This window comes from Akanthomyces muscarius, chromosome 3 (assembly GCF_028009165.1).
Source record: "Akanthomyces muscarius strain Ve6 chromosome 3, whole genome shotgun sequence".
Classification (NCBI taxonomy): Eukaryota; Fungi; Ascomycota; class Sordariomycetes; order Hypocreales; family Cordycipitaceae; genus Akanthomyces; species Akanthomyces muscarius.
Window position 1 is genome coordinate 5,081,265 of NC_079243.1, and position 21,292 is coordinate 5,102,556.

The 21,292-nt window shown below is 39.8% G+C and overlaps 5 protein-coding genes across 5 annotated transcripts; 2 read left to right on the forward strand and 3 right to left on the reverse strand.

The window, feature by feature from the left end:
* Positions 1-386: 386 nt before the first annotated feature.
* Positions 387-1,283, forward strand: LMH87_003098 (uncharacterized protein; the record flags this gene model as incomplete). Its single annotated transcript, XM_056194662.1, has 1 exon — positions 387-1,283. One exon carries the CDS (start codon positions 387-389, stop codon positions 1,281-1,283), a length of 897 nt encoding a protein of 298 aa, XP_056051578.1.
* A 394-nt stretch (positions 1,284-1,677) lies between these two features.
* Positions 1,678-4,511, reverse strand: LMH87_003099 (uncharacterized protein; the record flags this gene model as incomplete). The annotated part of the gene is made up of 8 exons (XM_056194663.1): positions 1,678-2,028; positions 2,087-2,401; positions 2,465-2,637; positions 2,695-2,824; positions 2,881-3,363; positions 3,423-3,644; positions 3,743-4,186; positions 4,242-4,511. 8 exons carry the CDS (start codon positions 4,509-4,511, stop codon positions 1,678-1,680), a joined length of 2,388 nt encoding a protein of 795 aa, XP_056051579.1.
* A 3,463-nt stretch (positions 4,512-7,974) lies between these two features.
* On the reverse strand, positions 7,975-9,090 carry LMH87_003100 (uncharacterized protein; the record flags this gene model as incomplete). The annotated part of the gene is made up of 3 exons (XM_056194664.1): positions 7,975-8,017; positions 8,069-8,605; positions 8,657-9,090. 3 exons carry the CDS (start codon positions 9,088-9,090, stop codon positions 7,975-7,977), a joined length of 1,014 nt encoding a protein of 337 aa, XP_056051580.1.
* A 663-nt stretch (positions 9,091-9,753) lies between these two features.
* On the forward strand, positions 9,754-11,541 carry LMH87_003101 (uncharacterized protein; the record flags this gene model as incomplete). The annotated part of the gene is made up of 4 exons (XM_056194665.1): positions 9,754-9,806; positions 9,861-10,734; positions 10,909-11,310; positions 11,512-11,541. The coding sequence occupies 4 exons, from the start codon at positions 9,754-9,756 to the stop codon at positions 11,539-11,541; spliced, it is 1,359 nt and encodes a 452-aa protein (XP_056051581.1).
* Positions 11,542-19,832: 8,291 nt separating this feature from the next.
* Positions 19,833-20,719, reverse strand: LMH87_003102 (uncharacterized protein; the record flags this gene model as incomplete). Its single annotated transcript, XM_056194666.1, has 2 exons — positions 19,833-20,123; positions 20,183-20,719. 2 exons carry the CDS (start codon positions 20,717-20,719, stop codon positions 19,833-19,835), a joined length of 828 nt encoding a protein of 275 aa, XP_056051582.1.
* Between the last annotated feature and the right edge of the window lie 573 nt (positions 20,720-21,292).

The following is a 21,292-nucleotide window of genomic DNA, read 5'->3' on the forward strand; positions in this document are numbered from 1 at the left end:
ATTGATTGACTATTGAGGCTGAGCTAGGCTCTCTACGAAAAGTTCGACCCAGGCGCGCCGCTCAATAGTACTATTTTTAATAGCTGATAGACTGAATTGAGCATAATCCTCGCCCTACCCGGAAATGCATTTTATGTTTAAAGTACCAGTAGTAATTTTCTCCGAATACAACTACAAGGTCTGAAGCTCAGCCCCGACTTGTCCATGGGATACCCTAAGAATAACTAATGGCTAGCGCGGCTGTTGCTTGCCTCAAAGCGGGGGCTGACAAAAGTACTTCTCAACGCTTCCACTTGCAACTTACAAGAATGGCGTCCGATTCTGAAGCATCCCGACTACCTGGACAGAGGACTAGAGTATCCAGTAGCTCAGTCACGCCGGGAAAAATGCCCAGCGGCAAGCTTTACGCCATCGCGGATATACATCTAGCCTTTACAGACAACCGATTAGCTTGGTCCAGATTGGCATCCCATCCTGGGGATGGGCTCATCCTTTGCGGCGACGTGGGAGAATCCGCCGATCACTTGCGAGTTGCTTTCTCGAAAGCGACTGCGTGCTTCGATGCCGTGTGGTGGTGTCCTGGCAATCATGAGCTGTACACGATGCGCGGTAAAGGTAGCGGCGCTCGGGGAGAGCAGAAATATCAAGAGTGTGTTGCTATCGCACGGGAACACGGCGTTCTCACACCTGATGAAGATTTCGCCATTTGGGATGGAGAAGGTGGTCCAGCTGTCATCGCCCCCATCTTCACCTTATACGACTATTCCTTCAGGCCCAACAATGTGAGCTTAGACGACGCTATCCAGTGGGCGAGCGAAAAGGACACGGTAGCGACGGATGAGTTTATGCTTCATCCGGACCCGTATCCTACGCGGCAGGACTGGTGCCAAGCGCTGGTGCAGAGATTTGAGAGCAAGCTGGAGGCGGCAAGGGCACAGTTCCCGTCCCTGCCCTTCGTGATTGCAAACCATTGGCAGCTACGCGAGGATCTTGTTGAGCTCCCGTTGATCCCGAGGTTTAGCTTGTGGTGCGGCACCAAATTGACAGACCGCTGGCATCGGAGATTTAACGCCAAGGTGGTTATTAGCGGTCATATTCACATCCGGCGAACCGACTGGAGGGATGGGTGTCGGTTCGAGGAAGTCAGCCTTGGGTATCCACGGCAGTGGAAGAAGTGTGCTGAAATGGGCAAAGGGATAAATGAAATGCTGAGAGAGATTCTACCTGGTCCAAAAGTGCCTGACACTGAAAATGTACCGACTCAATGGAGAGTCTATGGGTAGAGACGTTTTGTCCACGGGAGAGGTATGAGGGTTGCGAAAAGGCTGTATTCAGATGGTTCCTTACACATATACACTTGTTTTCTATTTGACCCAGTAGCTTCTTAACCAGCTGGCAGATGGTAGTAGCTTTCTAGAATTCCGTGCCTGATTGGCCAGGAACTTTCTGCTTAGCCATCGTGGGTAACAGAAGGCCCATCCGCAAAGCCTCGCACACGAATGTGACGGGTAGAGACCATTCTCTACCGCTACATGTAGCTTTTTGTGCCTGAATCGAAGATGGCCCTTGTAATGCTTATCCTAGGGCACTTGACTTCGAAAATAGATACCTTATTAAGATAAACTTAAAACTAAGATAAACTTATATCAATTTTTACTATAAATAGAATATTAATAGCTACCAACTTCCTGCAGGTGGCCCGATAAACGTGCCATCTGTAGGGGGGATCCTGGTCCGTGCCATTCTTGTCGCGTCAATGGTCTCGTCAACGACAGTGACTCCCCACCAAGATGGAAAAGACTTGGCCGACAGTCCAAGGCCCAAGGCAAACAATACGATGCAGATTGCATTGCCGACGTCGAGGGCACCAGCCAGGACGTAGGTGTAGCGGGACCACCAGCCCTTGTACTTTCTCATGATGTAGATGTTGAACAGGCAACCGACAACAAGCCAGTTGGACAGGTTCCAGAGCGTAGCAGGAGGAATCATACCACCAATGCTGAAGATCGCAGGGAAGTAGACGTAGCGCTGGTAGTATGCGTTAGCTCATGCTGGGTGATTTCAAAGTTGTTCGCGGGGAACTTACGGCGATGCTGCGCGGGTATCTTCTGGCAATAAGCCAGTGGGCGACTGTGCAGACAAATCCAACCAGCCAGAACCAGTTAATCCATGAGAACAGAGCTCCGGGACCAAACATTCGCTTGGGACCAACAACTCCCCAGATAACACTGGCGTTGTAGAAAGTACGAGCACCCGGACAGGTGAAACCTTGCTTTTGATCATCGGAGCAGAACTCGGGGATGTTGCCCAGAAGGAAATTGAAAGTTGCGACTTGGACAAGCGACAGCCAAACAACAGCGAAGAACTGGGCACGGAACATGGATCTGGGAGGGATTTTCATCTGGAGCAAGTTAGTGGGCTATTTCAACGCAGAAACATTCACATGGGGGAGTGGAGCTCCTACATAGTGTCCGACCTTCATATCCGAGACAAAGGTGAGGCCGTTGGCCATGAGCATGTAACCCCAGCTCTTGAACAGCATCATCGCAACAGGTCTGCCAGGTAGCATGTATCCGACAATGAACTCGGTGATGATGTTGAGGCCGGTTTGCTGACTAGTGATGGCTTGGATAATTCCTAGTGTCATGTGTCAGCCATATATCAACATGGTCAATAGTTCAAAGTGCTACTTACCGACGGGGAGGATCATGACGACACCCATGATGACACAGAGGATGAAGCCCCACCATGTCAGTTTGGTGTCCCAAGTAAGAGAAGCGGCCAAGGCGAAGGCAAAGGAAACGACAAAGACAGACAAGAACCACTACGTTGCACCGTTAGCTGTTGACCTGCAGGTTTGATGGTGCTTGTGGTGTTTACCCATTCAGGGGCCTCAGGATACTTTCTCATGAGCTTCAAATGAACGTCGGGCTCTTCATACTTGGCATTCCTGGTACGGCGCCAGATGTCCTTTCCGTAGAAGAGAGCAACGTGTACAACGGTAGACATGAGTGCAGCGAAGCCCAAGGCATATGCCATCGTGAATACTGGGCCAATCAAAAGAGGCGAGTATGCCTCGTATGCCTCGACATTCAAGGTGAGGTCCTTGTTCAGAATCCTCGACGTGTTGTATACTAAGCCAAAGTGGTCAAAGTTCTTGTTTGCGCTCAACGGGAGATAGCGATAGAACTCTGCACCTCCAAATGCCACGGCGTATCCGCAGACCAGGATGACGAGCGCACCAAAGAGGGAGTTCCACAAGGCAAAGGAAGGGAACTGCAGAGGATTACCAAAGAAGCCTGCAACGCCACTCCAATCCAGAGTTCCTGGAATGAAGCCGAGGCCGTTCCTTCCACCAAAGACCTGGCCGAGTCACATCAGCAATTTGGACTCGTGTATGAGACTTGGGACGTCAGTCTTACCTGGTTGACTGCAACATTGTTGGGGGCAATCCACGTGGGGAACAGTCCAAGCATTCCGACGAACGGGGCAATGGTGTTAGGAATCCAAGACCAAAGGAAGGTGCCGCCGGCAACGATCATAAAGAACTTGTATCGACCCATCGTCCAGCCGTGGACAGGATCTACGGAACCTCTGGAGTGCAGACCGTCCATGACGGAGCAAGTGATGAGAGTCGCAGGCCACTGTGAATAGAGTAAGCAGGAACTCAGGCTTGTCGTTTGTGCCGACAGACTGGCCTCAAATTTGGCGACCAAAATTGCGGTGGAAGTGGGCTACTTACAACCATGGCAGCGGGCCAAATCAAGAAGCGGCGCATGACACCGGCAAGTCCGAAACCCATGGCCTGGGTTGACATGATCAAGAGGATTTGGAAGCCCCATCCCCAAGCCTGACCGTAGAAAATTTGCTGTGCAATCAAAATGGAAATGGCGTAGCTGATTGTCGTTCCCGCAGCAGCCATCATGGTGATGAGCGTGTGCTCCTTCTTGTTGAAAGGGCCGGGGTTAAGCTGAGCTCCAAAAATCCTGGCGTTGGGCATGAACTTTGCCCAAGCAGTGCCGAGAGGGTATGCGATGAGCTGGACGACAGGACTGGTGATGGAAACTTGGAGGTAGTGCTCATAGAGGAGAACGTTCATGGCGCCAACGATTGTACAGATGAGAAAGCCAATGGACCAGGCGCGAATGGTGTCGACATACTGGCTCGCGTCGTCGGTCGGTTTGACCTTGATGCGAGTTAGCTCTTGCGTCGATGCGCAAGCGGTCACGGAAAGCACTTACCGAGGAGCGGACTTCCAAGTACGGCGAATCTTCCTCAAGAATGGATACCTCGACGGCGGCCTCCTTTTCAGGGTCTCCAGAGGCAATGGCGCTGTCGACAGCATCAATCTTCTCGTGGTCCATGAAGGGATCCCATCGATGCTGATCCTTCATGCGTCGAAGGTGGAAATCAGCACGTGAGACATCTTCGCCATGGCTCTCGGTGCGTTCGACACTGGTAGCGACTTCAGAGACGGTGCTCTTGTTTCTGAATCTGCTGGCGAAGCCCATTGTTTCGGGCGTGTGCGCAATCACACCTTGTCGTGGATAACAAAAAAAAAATGAAAGTCACAGACAAGAGTATGAGGCTCAGGCAGAAGCTGGGGTGGTGGGAGAGAGCATTTATACAGACTTTTGATAGACTGTAGAATGGAACTCTTGACAACGCTGTCGTCGCCTCGGTGCCGAAGCCCCTGCTGTGCTTCTATGGGGAAAAGTTACTTTCCTGGGGGCAAAAGTTCCCCTTCTCCCACAATCCTGCAAGCCACTTTGCCGCCGTTCAAGCTAAGTGACAAAAAGAGTCCCCGTCAGCTACAGCCCTCTTTTAGAAAGTTCCAAAGGTTGTCCAACTTATTTTACCCAGGCGGCATATCTGATTGGCCGCCTGCCAGTCTTGTCCTCGGGAACTTTTGGCTGCTCCTTCTTGAATGGGAGTGGCAAGATGGGGCGCCAAGGAGCTACCAAGGGGGCAGGCGACCGGACTGAGCTATTACAAAGTTCGAGAACGCCCGCGCTCAGTCCGCCCGCAATTTGTGTAAAAGTACCGAGTTAGTGGGAGCCCACGAACATGGACAAAATAGCTAGGCAAAGGACGATATTCATCTGAAAGCTAGTATTCTTCGCAAATACGCTCTCACCAGTCAAGTCAGGAAAACTGTAGGAGCCATGGTGCTCAATTTGTGGGGGTTAAGTTAAACGCAGATAGACCCCAAAACGCGCCTACGCTGGGGTACAAGGGGGGCCCTAAAGCAAAAAGCCGAGTGAGGCTGAAAATCATTTTCTGGAGTCACATGGTTCTCCGCACAATGGCTATCATCATGCATTGTTGGAGGAGAGGAGCCATAGATAACTAGATGGTAGCGGTCTCAGGCAGTAAGACTAGTTGGCGCCAGAGATCATCAACAAACTATCGCAGGATGGACGCTAGTGACGCCACTCAACCAAAAGTTCCCGACTAGCTCGACTAAGCCTGAACAACGTGCGATTGTAGGGATTAACCATAAAATTAAGCTCACAAGAGATGGGAATCACCAGTTCGTCGGCCACACAATGCAGGTTTCAGATGTGAGACTGTGGTTTATTGCTGTACAATCCCTGATAGGTAAGCTAAGTTGGGGATATTCACGCTATAGGATAGGAGAGTGTAGAGATGGTAAGACTACCAAGATAATGTGACTATTTCGGCGTTTACTTCCTATGTAGATAGTGCTAACGTTAGTACGTAGCTTAAAGAAAGACTGCTAAATGTGAGGGTACTTTTGCTGCTCTTTACCTTTCCTAAAAAAGAACCTAGCCGAGTATTAGGCCTATTAGAGCGAATAAGCCGAGTCTAAGAAGTAAAAGCTAAGGTGGGCACTAAGAGATAAAGCAAAATGTGGAGGACAAGCTTAAATACAGTCGTCCCGTGCAGCACGGCAAAGTTGATAGTGTTAGTAATCTATACGGACTAACTCATTCTCCTAGGCGGACTGATCACGTGAATGGCTGCAACAAGTTCTATAAGGTCGTCTCGGGCGATAGCTGCTACAACATTGCGCAAGCCGCGGGGACTGTTGAGATAGATCACAGGTTGCTGGGAGAGCATAGGAAGAAAGTGTCAATTATATTGTTGTATCGACTGACTGGGCCTGTAGGCAACTGTACGGAGAGATATAGTAGGCTACGGAGGAACGTTTTTCCGGTGCTGTTAGGACCTGTTAACAGGGATCAACCTAGGTGACTTATACTCGTGGAATCCCGCCGTCAATAATAACTGCACCGGCATGCAGGCTTACGTTTACGTGTGCGTCGGCGTTAGTACCGCCGTCTTAATGATGCCTATTACGACTACCACCATATCGTCGGGCTCGGGCCAGGCCACGCCGACACCCACCAAATCGCCATGCATTAGCGCTCGGAATCACCTGCAGGCACTATAGACCGCCCGATCAAAAGCCCCTAGCGAGGGTGTGCTGAACGCGACTTCTAGGCGCAAAAATACGATAGCCCCGTAGCAACGTCCGTGGCGGAGGCCGAAGCACATGTTGTTAATATCATAACATAATTGAATATATCTTCTCATGCTCTCCTAGCAACCTGTGATCTATCTCAACAGAAAGCGGTTCAGAAGTTGGTTGATTATAGGGTTCAGCCTTCAGAACTTGATGCAGATGGATGCTCGGCTCCATCGCTGTCCAAGACCCGGCCGTGGAGTGGTGCTGAGTCGGAAATAATAAACTCATCATAAATATCTAGCAAAGTAGGTGAAGAACGAGGTTTCGCCTACAACTGAGCCAGAGCCTGCGCAGGACCTTTCTCATCGTAATCGGCTCTGGAAATCCACATGCCCGGAGTGTTCGCGGAAGCCATCATGGACCCGCCGCGCCAGGCGAAATTCTTACACTCGGGAGGCACTTGCACCTTGGGTTTCATGGCCGGAGGAGCAAGTGCGGCTTCAGCCTTTATATAAAGGTAGGAGGTATACAATACGCCGGCGTATGGAGGTAAGAGATGTGCAATATGCCTTCGTATGGAGCAATGCGAGGGCGCATGCGAGAGTATCAACCGCGGTAATGGCATTTTCACATGCAATGACGTCTATGGGCCCCGCATCATTTCTACAGCGCTTGATTCCCTTGGCGAGGATGGGAGTAATAAATGAACTTGAGAATAGTAGGCCCGACAGAGCAAGTGCCATCGTCAGCGATTGCGATCTCCCTGATTAGGTCCACCTCGTGCGTCTAAGAGTTAATAACGGCATGGTTTGTGACGATGTTCTTAGCGGTGCCTTCTGAGTCGACCTCGATGACTTTGTATGAGGTCGAAGCCTTGATTCTGTCAACGAGAGCGTCAACAATATCAGCGAAGAAAACCTCATAGCCATAATCGTGAAGGAAACAGGCAGAATAGCAACGGCCTTAATATATCAGTACATACTATTAAGACACTCAATAACATTGAAATATGCCCCCTGTTCCTTATTGAGCTACAGAATGATAGCCACTTGCATAGTGGACGCTACATTAAGACCAGCGAGGGAATTAGACTGCGGCTACTGCATGATTGAACTAAGGAGAGTCAGCATAGCAACGGGGTGCAGTTCTGCACCAGAGAGAGCGGCGTACCGATATTGCCGGCGATAAAAGGAACGGCCTCTTTCATTGCGATTGTGGTGTCCTTTGAGTGATGTGGTATTTTGGATATAATCGGGCTAGATTGAAACCCGATGAAAAAAGTTTGAGAGGATGTTACTCGGAGAGGGGAATGGGGTCTTGGTTAAAAACATCACAGATGTACAATCAAGGCAAAGAGCTGGGATAAACATGTGGAAAAACAGGCCGTGACAGAACTTAAATAAACCAAGAGGGTAGAGAGCCTAGGTATAATAGATGTCATGCTGCAAGACTTAATATTCACTAACATTTCCGAGCCGAACAAGTTTATTTGTAGTTCTTCCACCAGACGACAACAATCTGGTCGCAACGCTAGCGTGTCCCTATAGGTTTGGAGTGTCGCCGAACGTGAACGACTCACCAAACCTTTGCAGCATTAGCAACAAATACCACCTACCAGCGATGGAGGTAACTTACATGGCAGGATAGCGATCTCCTAGTATTTCTGTATTCTTGATGGCGTCGCGGATTTCCCGGTTTTCTGCATCGGAAACGATGATGCTCTGCGACTTGAAGTTCTCCTCTAGGTATTGAGTGCCTCTTGTTCCAGGAATTGGAATAAAGTCATCGCCCTGGGCCAGGATCCATGCTAGAGTCAGTTGTGCTGCGGTGCACTGTTTCTTGGCAGCGATTTGTTTGATCTTTCCAACCAGTTCCAGGATGCCGGGGAAGTTGTCCTTAGAGAACTTTGGCGCGGCGGACAAGAAAGGATCAGCAGCGACATCCTCCCAAGACTTGATGCCAGTCAATAAGCCACGTCCCATTGGACTGTAGGCTACAATGGCGATATTAAGCTCTCGGCAAGCCTGAAGAAGTCCAACCTTGGGGTCTTCAATATCAAGAGCGAACGGGCTGAATTCAATCTGCAAGGCAGTAATGGGATGAACAGCATGTGCGCGTCGCAATGTGGCGGCGGAGACCTCGCTCAAGCCAAGATACTTAATCTTGCCTTGGCTACTCATCCTGTTAGTGGTTGTAGGACATGCAATAAAAAGAACGGCTCACTTTTTTAGCTCCACCATTGCTTCGACGGTATTTTCGATGGGTGTCTTGCCGTCTACGCGATGGCAGTAGTAGAGGTCGATTACATCGGTCTGGAGACGTTTGAGACTCGTCTCGCAGGCTTTCTTAACGTACTCCGGACTGGAATCTAGAGTCACGCCAGAAGAGCCGATTTGAATACCGAACTTTGTGGCCAAGAAGATGTCGTTTCTCTTCCCAGACTTAGCGAACCATTTGCCGATTACTTCTTCGCTGTCGGCGTAGATGTCTGCCGTATCCCAAAAGGTTTGGCCGATTTCATGGGCTCGGTTGAGAAGAACGAAGCGTTCTTCGACAGATCCAGCAGGCCCGTACGTACCGCCAATGCTCATGGCACCAAAGCCAACAGCATTGACTGTAGGCCCGTTGTGACCGAGTGTTCGAGATGTAGAAGACATGGGTAAAGTCGTTAATGAATTGGACTTGATTGGAAGATGAATAATTGTATTGCTGGGAGTTAATCGAGCCTAGAATGGCGGGATACGTACCTATATATAATATTTTCAGACGCAAATCATATAGACAGCGCCACGTACGGTCATGCTTTGTAAAAAGAGTGGACGCAGGCTCGCAGCTTTTTCAACAAGACTGCATAATGACCTTCAGCGGCCAATCAAAGTGCATGGTTCCCGAAAGGCCCAGGAACCGGGATCTCGACTCATCCTAATTGCACGCATCAGGTAAGCATCACGATGGATATGATTCGTCGCAGAAATCTGCAGTCACTGTAGGAAATGACATAACAACAAGGACCGGGCATACTGAATTGTGCATGAATTAATCACCCGTTTGGAAGACTTGGGAGAGCACGGCTTCAATGGGATGTCAGAAATCTACTGTCCAATAAGACGTCACACTTCCCGACGCCCCCATCCTAATGTCCGCAAAATCCGTCCCGCCTTCCAGGCGTCAACTAGTAGGATGGATCCCGGTCATATCCGCTCATCATCTGCGCTGGAACCTGGCAGGTTGTCTTTTAACGAGCTACTGCAAAGCCCATTCTATCAGTGCGTATAGCATCTCCTAGGATTACGCAGTTGATGTCTATTACCGAATAAACAATGACGCAAGTTCCCAAACGGGCACACGTCAAGTCTGGTTGCCGAACCTGCAAGTGAGTCCACTAGCTCACCTACCCTACAAGCCCCCTCACTCACCGAGTATTCAGAACCCGACGCGTAAAATGTGACGAAGCTCGTCCCGCCTGTTTGAAATGCACCAAGACGGGACGTGTATGTGAAGGTTACGGTATATGGGGAGGTGGTTCCGCTCAAGGGCCGGCTTACGAGACTGATTTAACCAGTTTTGCTCGCGTCAGTGCACTTCGCCAATACAACCTCAATATAATGACTCCACAGAGATCTTTACATCAGAGGCAAGCATTCGAGTTCTTCTGCCAGAGTCAATCTCTCAAAATCTCCGGCATGTTCAAATCGGATTTCTGGGACCACCTCCTGATTCAAGTCAGTGCCACCGAATCCCTTGTCTTCTTTGCTTTAGCTGCAGTTGGATCAGCCCACAGAGCACATATCACCCGAAGGCTTTCCTATGCCGAGTCAAAGGAAACTCTTGCAAAGTCATACGAGAGTTTGGCATTGACTGAGTACAATAAAGCCGTCAAAGAGATGAGCCAAATCGTTGTGAAAGAGGACGATTCATCCCTAAGGATCACAATCATTGCATGTCTTCTTTTTATTTGCGTGGAGATGATGCTTGGTCGGCATCAGGTGATGAAAAGTCATTTCCGATATGGAAGCACACTCCTTCACAAGATACAAAGTGGTGATCAGGACCCGATTGATCGTCATATCGTCGATGCATTTGGCAAGATGACAATGCATCTCGCACTTCTTGGGCAGACATCGCAGAGTCTTGTTGCCTTTCGTCATGGACCCACCTACGATATGGATGTGCCATGCGATGACTGCTTCGATACACCGCGAATTGCCAGTCAGTCACTTGACGAGCTTCTCCAGGCCATCTTTGAGCTCATGGCACAGGCCGATGATCTCGATCCATTCAAGACTATATCTCATGAGCTCGTCAGTCAACAAAGCACATTGAGGGCACGCTTGGCTTCTTGAAAAAATGCTGTTCAAACAGCAATAAAGACAACTTTCGCCACAGCGTCACTCTTGGAACAACTGGCTGTACGACTCTTACTGAACTATCATAGCATGGCCGTCATTTTGCTTGGTACATGCTTGTCTCAAAAGCGAGAAGTTGCATATGATGCGCTTACTCCGAACTTTGCTTCAATCCTCTCGCAAAACCAAAATATCTTCCGAGTCATTGACCATCAGAGGTCGTTAGAAGATGGCATCAAGCTCTGCAGTGTTGATGAAGTATTCACCGTAGAAAAGGGAGGGTTTCCTTCCTTGTACTTTACTGCTCTGAAATGTCGTGTGCCCGAGATTCGGCGCAAGGCCATTCGGATGTTACCTAGCATTACACACACTGAAGGCCTGGCCAACGGCTTGATCTTGAGCCAGATCGCCCATAGGATCTTCATTCTCGAGGATCCCCAAGGCGCAGCAAAGATGATGGACGACTTTACCACGCTTGAATCTGAAGGCTGCCCTGAAGAGCTTGTGCCAGAAGAAGCCAGATTTCATCAGGTAACTGCGACCCTTTTTTTAGAAGGAAATGCTAGACGAGCGGATCTCGCTTGCAGCAGGTACAAGCACACTCGAAACGAGACAACTACATGGGAAACCTCTTATCACCACGTGCACTTGCCACGAGGGCAGAACACTGGACTGGCGAATCATACTTCACAGACAATACGCTGAAATTTGCCCATTATTGGACGCAAACAGATGCATGCGCAGCTGAACTCTTGCTCTTAATGGAGCGTCGAATGACGCCTTGCTGGCCTACTAACCCAGTCCAGCACAATTGCAGTAGAGTTAGATTGGAAATTAGTAGCAATAGGGGGTAGAGTCAGATTTCCGCGACTAGGGGTAGAGTTAGATAAATTAGCAGGTCCACTACTAGTAGTATAGGCTAATAGGATTATAAAGATAAAAGGTATTATCTAATATAAATACGCCTAATATATAGTATATAAAGAGAAAAGAATAAAGATATAATAAAGTAATTAAGGTAGAAAGAAAAACTTATTACTTTTAAATAATTAATTACTTAGTACTAACTTTAATAAGTTAGTTTTAATTTATTAGTATAGACTCTATTAAACTATTTATATTTCTTAAGTAATACTATATTATAGTATATAAGAAATATAAGTTTATTATAATTAAAGATAAAGTCTTTATTTATCTTAGAGTATAATATAAAGATATCTTTTTATAATAATAAATTTTTTTTTTAAAGATAATAAAAAACTATCTAACTATTAATTAAAACTAAAGTAATTTAGTTAGCTTTTTATATCTACCTTTTACTATTAGTTATATTATATACTTTATACCTTTATAATAAAATAGGCTAAAGTACTACTAATATATATATATTATATAATAACTTATTATAATAGCTTATTTACTAAGTTATAGTAGGTCTATTTCTTAGAGAGTAAGTTAAGCTTAAAGCTATAGGGTAATATATTAAGTAGTATTATAGGTGTTTATTAAAAGTAGAACTCTTAATAGTAAAACTATTATTTAGATTAATTAATAGAGATCTAAACTACTTACTACTAGAATACCTCCTCCTTAAGTACCTATCTATCTCTCTATTATATTCCTTAGATTACTTAGATTACTAGTAATTTTAAGTGATCTATCTAATAAAGATACTACCTTAGATTACTACTAGCTTACTATAATCCACAGTGATCTAGTCACGTGACTTAGCATCCTAATCGGGCGACCTATAGGCGCCCGCCTAGTCGCTCTTTAGGCCGCTTCCCCGGTCTGCCTTACATACATTCTAGTTCGTAATATAGCTATAAAAATATAAATATACTACTATACTTATTATAACTAGGAAAATAAGTATACTATAAGTTAACCTAATTTTAAGTGTAAGATATCTCTAAGGGGTAATATAGATAGTATAAGTAAAGTAAAAGTGTAGAAATAGCTATTATAAAGGGATAAAGTTATTTATTAAAGGGTTTTCCCTTTAAGGTATACTAGTAAGTAGTTTAAAATTAGTTATTTATTACTACTAGTATAGGTATATCTTATATATATATTATAAATATTAATAGTAATAGCTATACTATTAGTAGTATTAACTATAAAAAGAGTTTAAATCTTAGATATAATAAAGAGTTCTATATAAGAGTATATATTAGCTATACTATAAGGTGGTTAATAAGTAAGCGGCGTAAATAAGTAAGTAACACACCTCTATTAACCCTTTAACCTTTAATTATAAATAATTTAACTACACTATTAAAAAACATCTAAAACTAATTAGAATCCTCTTCCTTACTAGTTTCTATATCTATAATATAAGTGTGTATAGTATACCTAGTCTAACTATACACACTATATTACTAACTATACGTTTTAACCCTTACTTTATAATAACTATAAGCCTATATTTCGTCCTTTACTTAACTATCTATATCTATCTACTCTTTTAAATCTCTTATATCTTATATAAAAAGAGATCTTTTAGTTTATAGCCTTATTTTTTTAGCCTATTAGTACTTACTAATTAGCTTATTTATAGCTTTAAGGCCTTATACCTAAGTATATAAAAATATAACTTTATATATAATAACTATTATACCTTTTTTAAAACTATTAAGTGTATTAAGACTTTTAGTTAGAGAGCTATTTAAGTAATTAGTAATTTTTTTTTTTAAAATTAAAGACTATAAAACTACTTTATTTACTATACTTAGTATCTAAAAGACCTAAGATTTAGCTAATCCTAAATATAAGTTTAAAGGACTTAGTATTATAAACTTAAGTTCTAAGGTAAAAATAACCTTTTTAGGATTAAAAGGGGTAATTTTAGTGCCTTAAAAACCACCTTAGATATTTTCTTTTATAATAAACTTATTAAAAGTATTAAAAAATATAAAAAAGAAGTCTTTTTTAATAATATATATAATACTAGCCTTTATAAGATCTTTAATTTATCACCTATAAGCCTTTTTTAGTAGACTAAAATAGCTAATATCTAAAAGCTAGAGTATATAGGAAGAATATATAGGTATATAGAGGGTAATAATATTCTTCTTTTAGTAGAAAAGCTTAAAGGTAGTTAAGTAGTAACTTTTATAGCTATTTAGAATTAAAAGGTAATAACTACCCTCTTTTTAATCTTTTATATATATATTAAAATACTTAATTTAATTTATACTAATTTTATTTATTATCTAACTATTTAAGCTTATATTAATACACTAATCTAAGGGTAGGTATTTATCTTTATACTAAGATATAAGGTATTTTTAGCCCTTTATTATAATATATAGTAGTACTATAAAGCCCTAGGAATTTACTACCTAAATTATAATAACTTATTCTTTATTATTAGGCTATATTACCTTTACTTTTTTAACCTAATTAGAGCTTATAATAATTATTTTTATTATAATAAAGCTTATTAAAAACCTAGTCTTATTAAAGTTATAAATATTAGAGTCTATAATACTATATTTTATAATTATATTCTCTAGAAGTATAAACTAACTATAAATAATAATTAGATCTTTATATTTAGCTCTCTAATAATTATATTTTTATTAAAAATATATAGTAAGCTCTAGTTATTATTATATAAGGTTTTTACTTAGTATACTCTAATATATTTACTACTATATTTAGCTAGTAGTTAGTTTACTATATCTTTTATATTTATATACTAAAAGGGAAGGCCTTATAAATCTAGTTAGAGAATATATTTTATTATAGCTCTCTCTTTTAAATTAGTAAGCTTCTTTAAATTAGTAGTATAATTATATTATAAGTTTTAGCTATTATATTAGCATTAGATAGTTATTATAAGGACGTTATAGATCTTCGCTACTTTATAGATACTTAATTTAGGTGATTTTTTAATAGTAGATAAGGTAAGAATTATATTACCTTCTATAGAAGTGTTTTCTATAAGTTATTATTAAGTAATTATAATATAAAGATAATAGTTAGTGTTTTATAGTAGAGGTGCGCTACTCGCTTATTTACGCCGCTTACTTATTAACTATATTATTAGTATAATTAATATATAATAAAATAAAATAAGTCTAAGCTCTATATTAGAGTGTTAGGAGAGGACTTACTTATAGCTATAAGTCTATAACTAGACTAAATATAATAGTAAGATATATATAAGAGCCCTTATAGAAATATCTTAAAGGCTATAACTTTTATAGTAAAGATTAAATATAATCTATTTCTTAGCTAAAAGAGAAAGATAGGTATATAAATATTAGTACCTACAATTCTAATAAATAGAAACTTACCTATATTTTAGTAGCTATTAGTCTAATACTTAATAAATATAAAATAATAGTATATAATACTAGTTAACTTACTAGATATTAGCTTATAATATCTAAGCCTAATAGCTACTAATTAAACACCTTTCTAATTATAATAAAGTTAAATATATAGTACTAATATAATACTAAATAATATACTTAATATATATGTATTATAATACCCTTATATTATAACTATAAAAGCCTAATACCTTATAATAAGTACTAAAATAATAACCTTTTTTTCTTTAATATAATATATTTTTTAAATATTATAATTAATTTATTATAAAGTTCTATATTTAGAAATAAAAATTACCCTTCTAAATATTCTCTTTTAACCTATAATAATAACTTATTATTAAAGCCTCTACTATAATATATAAAATATAAAATTAACTTATATAAAGTAACTTAATATAGTTAATAAGTAAGTTACTTAGATAAGTAAGTTACTTATATTCTCTAACTCTTTATCTTTTAACTATTAATAACTTAACTATAATATAAAAGAATATCTAAAATTAATTAAAATCCTCTTCCTTACTAATATCTATATTTATAATATAAATATATATATTATAACTAGTCTAGCTATATATACTATATTACTAACTATATATTTTAACCCTTATTTTATAATAACTATAAGCTTATATTTTATTCTTTACTTAACTATCTATATCTATCTACTCTTTTAAATCTCTTATATCTTATATAAAAAGAGATCTTTTAGTTTATAGCTTTATTTTTTTAGCTTATTAGTACTTACTAATTAGTTTATTTATAATTTTAAAGCTTTATATTTAAATGTATAAAAATATAACCTTATATATAATAGCTATTATACCTTTTTAAAAACTATTAAATATACTAAGACTTTTAGTTAAAAAGCTATTTAAGTAATTAGTAATTTAGTTTTTTAAAATTAAAAACTATAAAACTACTTTATTTACTATACTTAGTATCTAAAAGACCTAAAATCTAAAAGTTAAAGTATATAAAAAGAATATATAGGTATATAAAGGGTAATAATATTCTTCTTTTAGTAGAAGAGCTTAAAGGTAATTAAGTAATAACTTTTATAATTATCTAGAATTAAAAGATAATAACTACCCTTTTTTTAATCTTTTATATATTTATTAAAATACTTAATCTAATCTATACTAATTTTATTTATTATCTAACTATTTAAGCTTATATTAATATATTAATCTAAAAGTAGGTATTTATCTTTATACTAAAATATAAAGTGTTTTTAGCCCTTTATTATAATATATAATAATACTATTAAGTTTTAAAAATTTACTATTTAAATTATAATAACTTATCCCTTTTATTAAGCTATATTATTTTTACTTTTCTAACTTAATTAAACTTTATAATAATTATTTTTATTATAATAAAGCCTATTAGAAACCTAATTTTATTAAAGTTATTAATATTAAACTCTATAATACTATATTTTATAATTATATTCTCTAAAAGTATAAACTAACTATAAATAATAATTAGATTTTTTTATTTAGCCCTCTAATAATTATATTTTTATTAAAATTATATAATAAGCTTTAATTATTATTATATAAGGTTCTTTATTTAATATACTCTAATATATTTACTATTATACTTAATAAGTAGTTAATTTATTATATTTTCTATATTTATATACTAAAAGGGAAGTCCTTATAAATCTAGTTAAAGAATATATTTTATTATAACTCTCTCTTTTAAATTAATAAGCTTTTTTAAATTAGGTATAGAGTTATATTATATAACTTAATTATTATATTAGTTATAGACAGTTATTTAAGGTATATTATAGATTAATATAGCTTCTTTATAATTTAGTTTTAAGTCTTTTTTAAGAGCTTAAAAGGTAAGAATAATACCTATCTCTTTTAAACGGATTTTTATAAATTATTATTAAATAATAGAAGTACTAAAGTAAAGGGTATTAAAAACTAGGTGGAGTAGGTGACTTGCTTATTTAGGCGACTTACTTATTAACTATATTAAGTAAAAATAGTAATTTTATATAACTTACCTAAAAGCCCTATATAACCCTAGCTAGCTATATCTAACCTCCTCTTAAGCTAGCTATAGCAACTTTATTATTTACTATTAGAGTAGATATAGTTCTATAGTGTACTAATAATAGTTATTTAAAAGGGCTAATAGTGTTTTAACTTATATTATATAGAGTTTCTTTAAGCTTCTAATAATTAGTACTATTAATAAGATACTTCTAAGTAACTAATATAATATAAATAAGACTAGACTTATAATAGGTCTTTAAGAGAATAACTTAATATTAAAGTTATTATAGAAGAGAATTATCCTAAAAAAGTAATTTAGAATATATTATTAGAGTATAATCTTTAAGTATATCTTAATATTAAGTAAGAGTCTTAATTTACTAGTACTATTTAATAATAAGAGTTTTTAAAAGTAATAGTTTCTTAAAGAATTAGGCCTTTTTAAAGGCTAGAAGTTTAAAGTAATAGTTTAAAGCTAAACTAATAATAAAGTCACTCTCTATTAGTTATAAACTATCTTTATTCTAAAAATAAGACTACCTTTAAGTTAATACTATCTCTTTATTATTAATAGCTATAAAAGCTATTATATAATAGAATTTTTATATAAATATTATTATTATAATATATACGTTCTATTTTTACTAGCTTATAACTTTTATATTCTTTAACCTTTTAATATAATAATATTTAGCTTAATTAAAGTCTTAGGGTTATAAAGAGATTAGTAACTAGTCTAATAATAATAATTTCTTACCTATTAGAAAAAGGATTTTTCTTAAAAGTTATATTATTATTAAAATAGCTAGTCTATTAAATTAAAATATTTATATTAGGTAATAAAAAGCTAGTATATTACTAGTTAATATAATAAAGCTAGTAATAAGTAAGTTACTTATTAATCCACTCCTAATAACACTAAAAATACCTCTTTTAGAGCTAAAATTAGTACTTATAGAAGCCTTACTAGAGGTTAAAATACCTACTAATATATATTAACTCTAATACCTTCTTTCTAATAATATATATTCTTTAACTAACTAGTAAATCTTATAGCTAATATAATATAATATTATAAAGTAATTTTATACCTAATAAGTCTAAATTCTCTTTTTAAAATAAGAGAATATAAAACTTTATATAATAAGGAAGCTATTATTATAAAAATAATAAAAAGAAGTAAATTCTAACCCTAATTTTATCTTTATTAAAATTATAGATATTAAAAATATATATAACTAGTTTAAAATATAACTAATAAGGGTTATATATAATATTCTAAGAATTAAAGTTATAAAGTAATTATTTAGTTAATTTCATATCTAATAGTGTATTTATTATATTATTATAATATCTTTTAGATTTATTATATAGTATTTAGAAAGTGGTGTTAAAGACGCAAATCGCGCTGAGATGTGGGTAGGGCTAAGAAGTGGGTGGCCTATATTAGCGTTTACTCTATAACCCCGACCCTTCTCTTATTACCACAGGGTGGGCATTCTCTAAGTAGTAGCGGGCATTACTAGTAAGGCGGATTATAGCAACACTTATAGTAATATAAAACCTTACCCACATTATTACACGTCTTATCGCCTTTAGCTTCCTAAAAATAACCCTAGGTTAAGACTACTCGTAACTTCCTCCTCTTTACTAAATGCTAGCATAGGGAAAGATTAGGGTCAGGCAGTAAGCTGCCAACCTACAACACGCTGTTAGAAGGCAAAAGGGACGAGGTCCGAGACGCGGGTGTCAATAGGGACATATTGTCGCCCATCCTTACTGCGCTGCTACTAATTGCTGGCAGGAGAGTGGCAGATTTACAGGGACGGATAGCTCTAACCCTAACTAAAGTCGAAATAAACAAAAGGGACATTACACTTCAGTTTCAGTGTACAACTCTATCCCTAGCTCTATCAATTATAGCAAACTATTATAATACTTTCTACCTATACGAAATGGTGAGGGCTTAGAGCATATAGAAATGAAAACGACTCTGTGGATAACTGCTGTACATGTAGCAGTGTTGCCAGTTCGTTCAAACGCATGTTCACCAATATGTAACAAGGAGCTTTATTGATTGTTAGGTGCAGAACAGCAATGACAAGGCATTCTCTACTATCTAAGGATACTATTCACAAGATTCGAAAAACAGCTCTGGGATTCGTTATTCTCTATTATATTAAGATACTGTCTATCTTAAGGTGCAAAGCTACAGCTACGACATGAGGGTCACAAGCGTTCCATTGGAGAACAGCTACTTTATTAATCCAGTTGCTACGCACAGTGATTAATAGAATCAAAATTTCGATATCAGTTCGACCAGCTTTTTCTGCTGTCGGGTTCATGTATAACGACGCTTGAGTCGGTGCTGTTTCGTGTCGTTCTCCGGCCCTGTGGCTTCACGGTGGGACGCTGTGAGCTCGGCGCGCTCTTATATGCTTAGCTGGAAGGACATGAGAAACGATTGGTGATGAGCAAAACACGGAACAGGCCACGTTACGGCCAAATATACTAGAATAGACAGAATAAACTGCGCCACAAGCTCTAAGACTGCATTTATATCGACCGACCATATATCAAGGAACACACCTACATCACACGTTGCAGAGCTCATGTTATCAACATCACACTTCCATAAACCACGGTGTGGCTCGATAGTAGCGTGTGGCAGGCAGGCAGTGGATCACAGAAACTAAGGTGGCTTCAACAAGCCAATAGTTGGTTCGTGGTGGTGTGGGTGCTGCTGCAGGGGGTGCATGTACTGCGGTATTGACGGGTAGATACCATCGCCGTCGGCCATGGCCGCGTACCACGCGGGCGCGAGACCATGAGATAAAGTTGTTGGCGTCGTGCTTTGGACTCGCTGCTGGTCGTACATACCAGCGAGGCCAATCGGCGACAGATGAGGACGGGGCATACCCACGTTATGCGCCCGGTCTCTCTTCAGTTTGGGTGTATCTTTGACTTTGGCAGGGGAACGACACTGCGGAAAGCCGTTGTTAGTTACTCCTCAACGTGAAGATTATTCGTACCAGCATATACCTTGTATGTATGACGGAACCATGCCGTGCCCTTCTTCTTCCTGCCGAACAGTCTAATCCACGTATTGCAATTTCCACACAGGCCTTCCCACACATCCATTTTGCCATCTATTCGTCTCTTATCTAGAGGCCCCTGGAAGGGGGCCCCCGTGGCGGCGCTAATGCCGTGCGTAAAAGCCTTATGATACCAGTAGGCCGAAGTTTTGAGGACCAGCCACCGACCCGGCTTGCACAGGCCACACCAACCCTCGCGCTTTTCGCCGTGCCCCCTCACCCACTTCGGCGTGTGCATGTCGCCTTCAAACCGAGGCTCCTGCTTGTGGGGTATCAAATCTGGATCTGATGGTTTCAGGTCCTCCGGTGGTGGTGGCGCGGGCTTCTCCAGGAGAGCCAGATATAAGTCCACTGATGCGGGGAGGTCTGCGTAGTAATTGTTAAGGGGTAGCGGCTCCGCGCTGTTTTGTAGTAACTCTAGGAGGCTGTGAGATGCCAGCGTTGGAGACAGTGGCAACCCGAGGTCGTAAGTGCCGTGATGCATGCCGTAGGAAATTATTAGAGGGCGGTTTGGGGTCGGGTTAGACAGTTAGATAGCAAATAGAAAAAAACTTGGCAGAAAAAAAAGTGAAGTGACTAGCAAGAGTAAGAGCAAGAGGTGGGAACAGCGAACGGGCGGTAAAGATGCACGCTCTTAAAAGTTGATAGCTGACTGCAGCAGGCTGTAATGGACATTTTGGTCGGCTCTACGAAGATTTTAGACTGCAAATCAGTGGTATTCCGGATTGCGCATGCCATCTTCCTGTTAACGTGCGGTAGGATGGAGCAGAAGCAGATCTGACTCGAGACGACGCAGATGTCAAGCTGCGATACGGCACGGGCCGCAGCGTTACACATCCCGGCTTCTGGCGAGCGCGTTTTCCCCACCGAGGGCAAGGCAGCCAATGCAGACCATGGAAATGGATGGTCGGTACCCCTGTCAAAGCCACAGTACCTCCCGTTGGTCGAAATGCTTGGTCGGACCCCTTGTCCATAGCTCAGCCTCGTGTGATTGTGACGGCCATGTGTAAACAAAGAAGAGATGATCTGTTCAACTGCGACGCGTTATCACACTGCA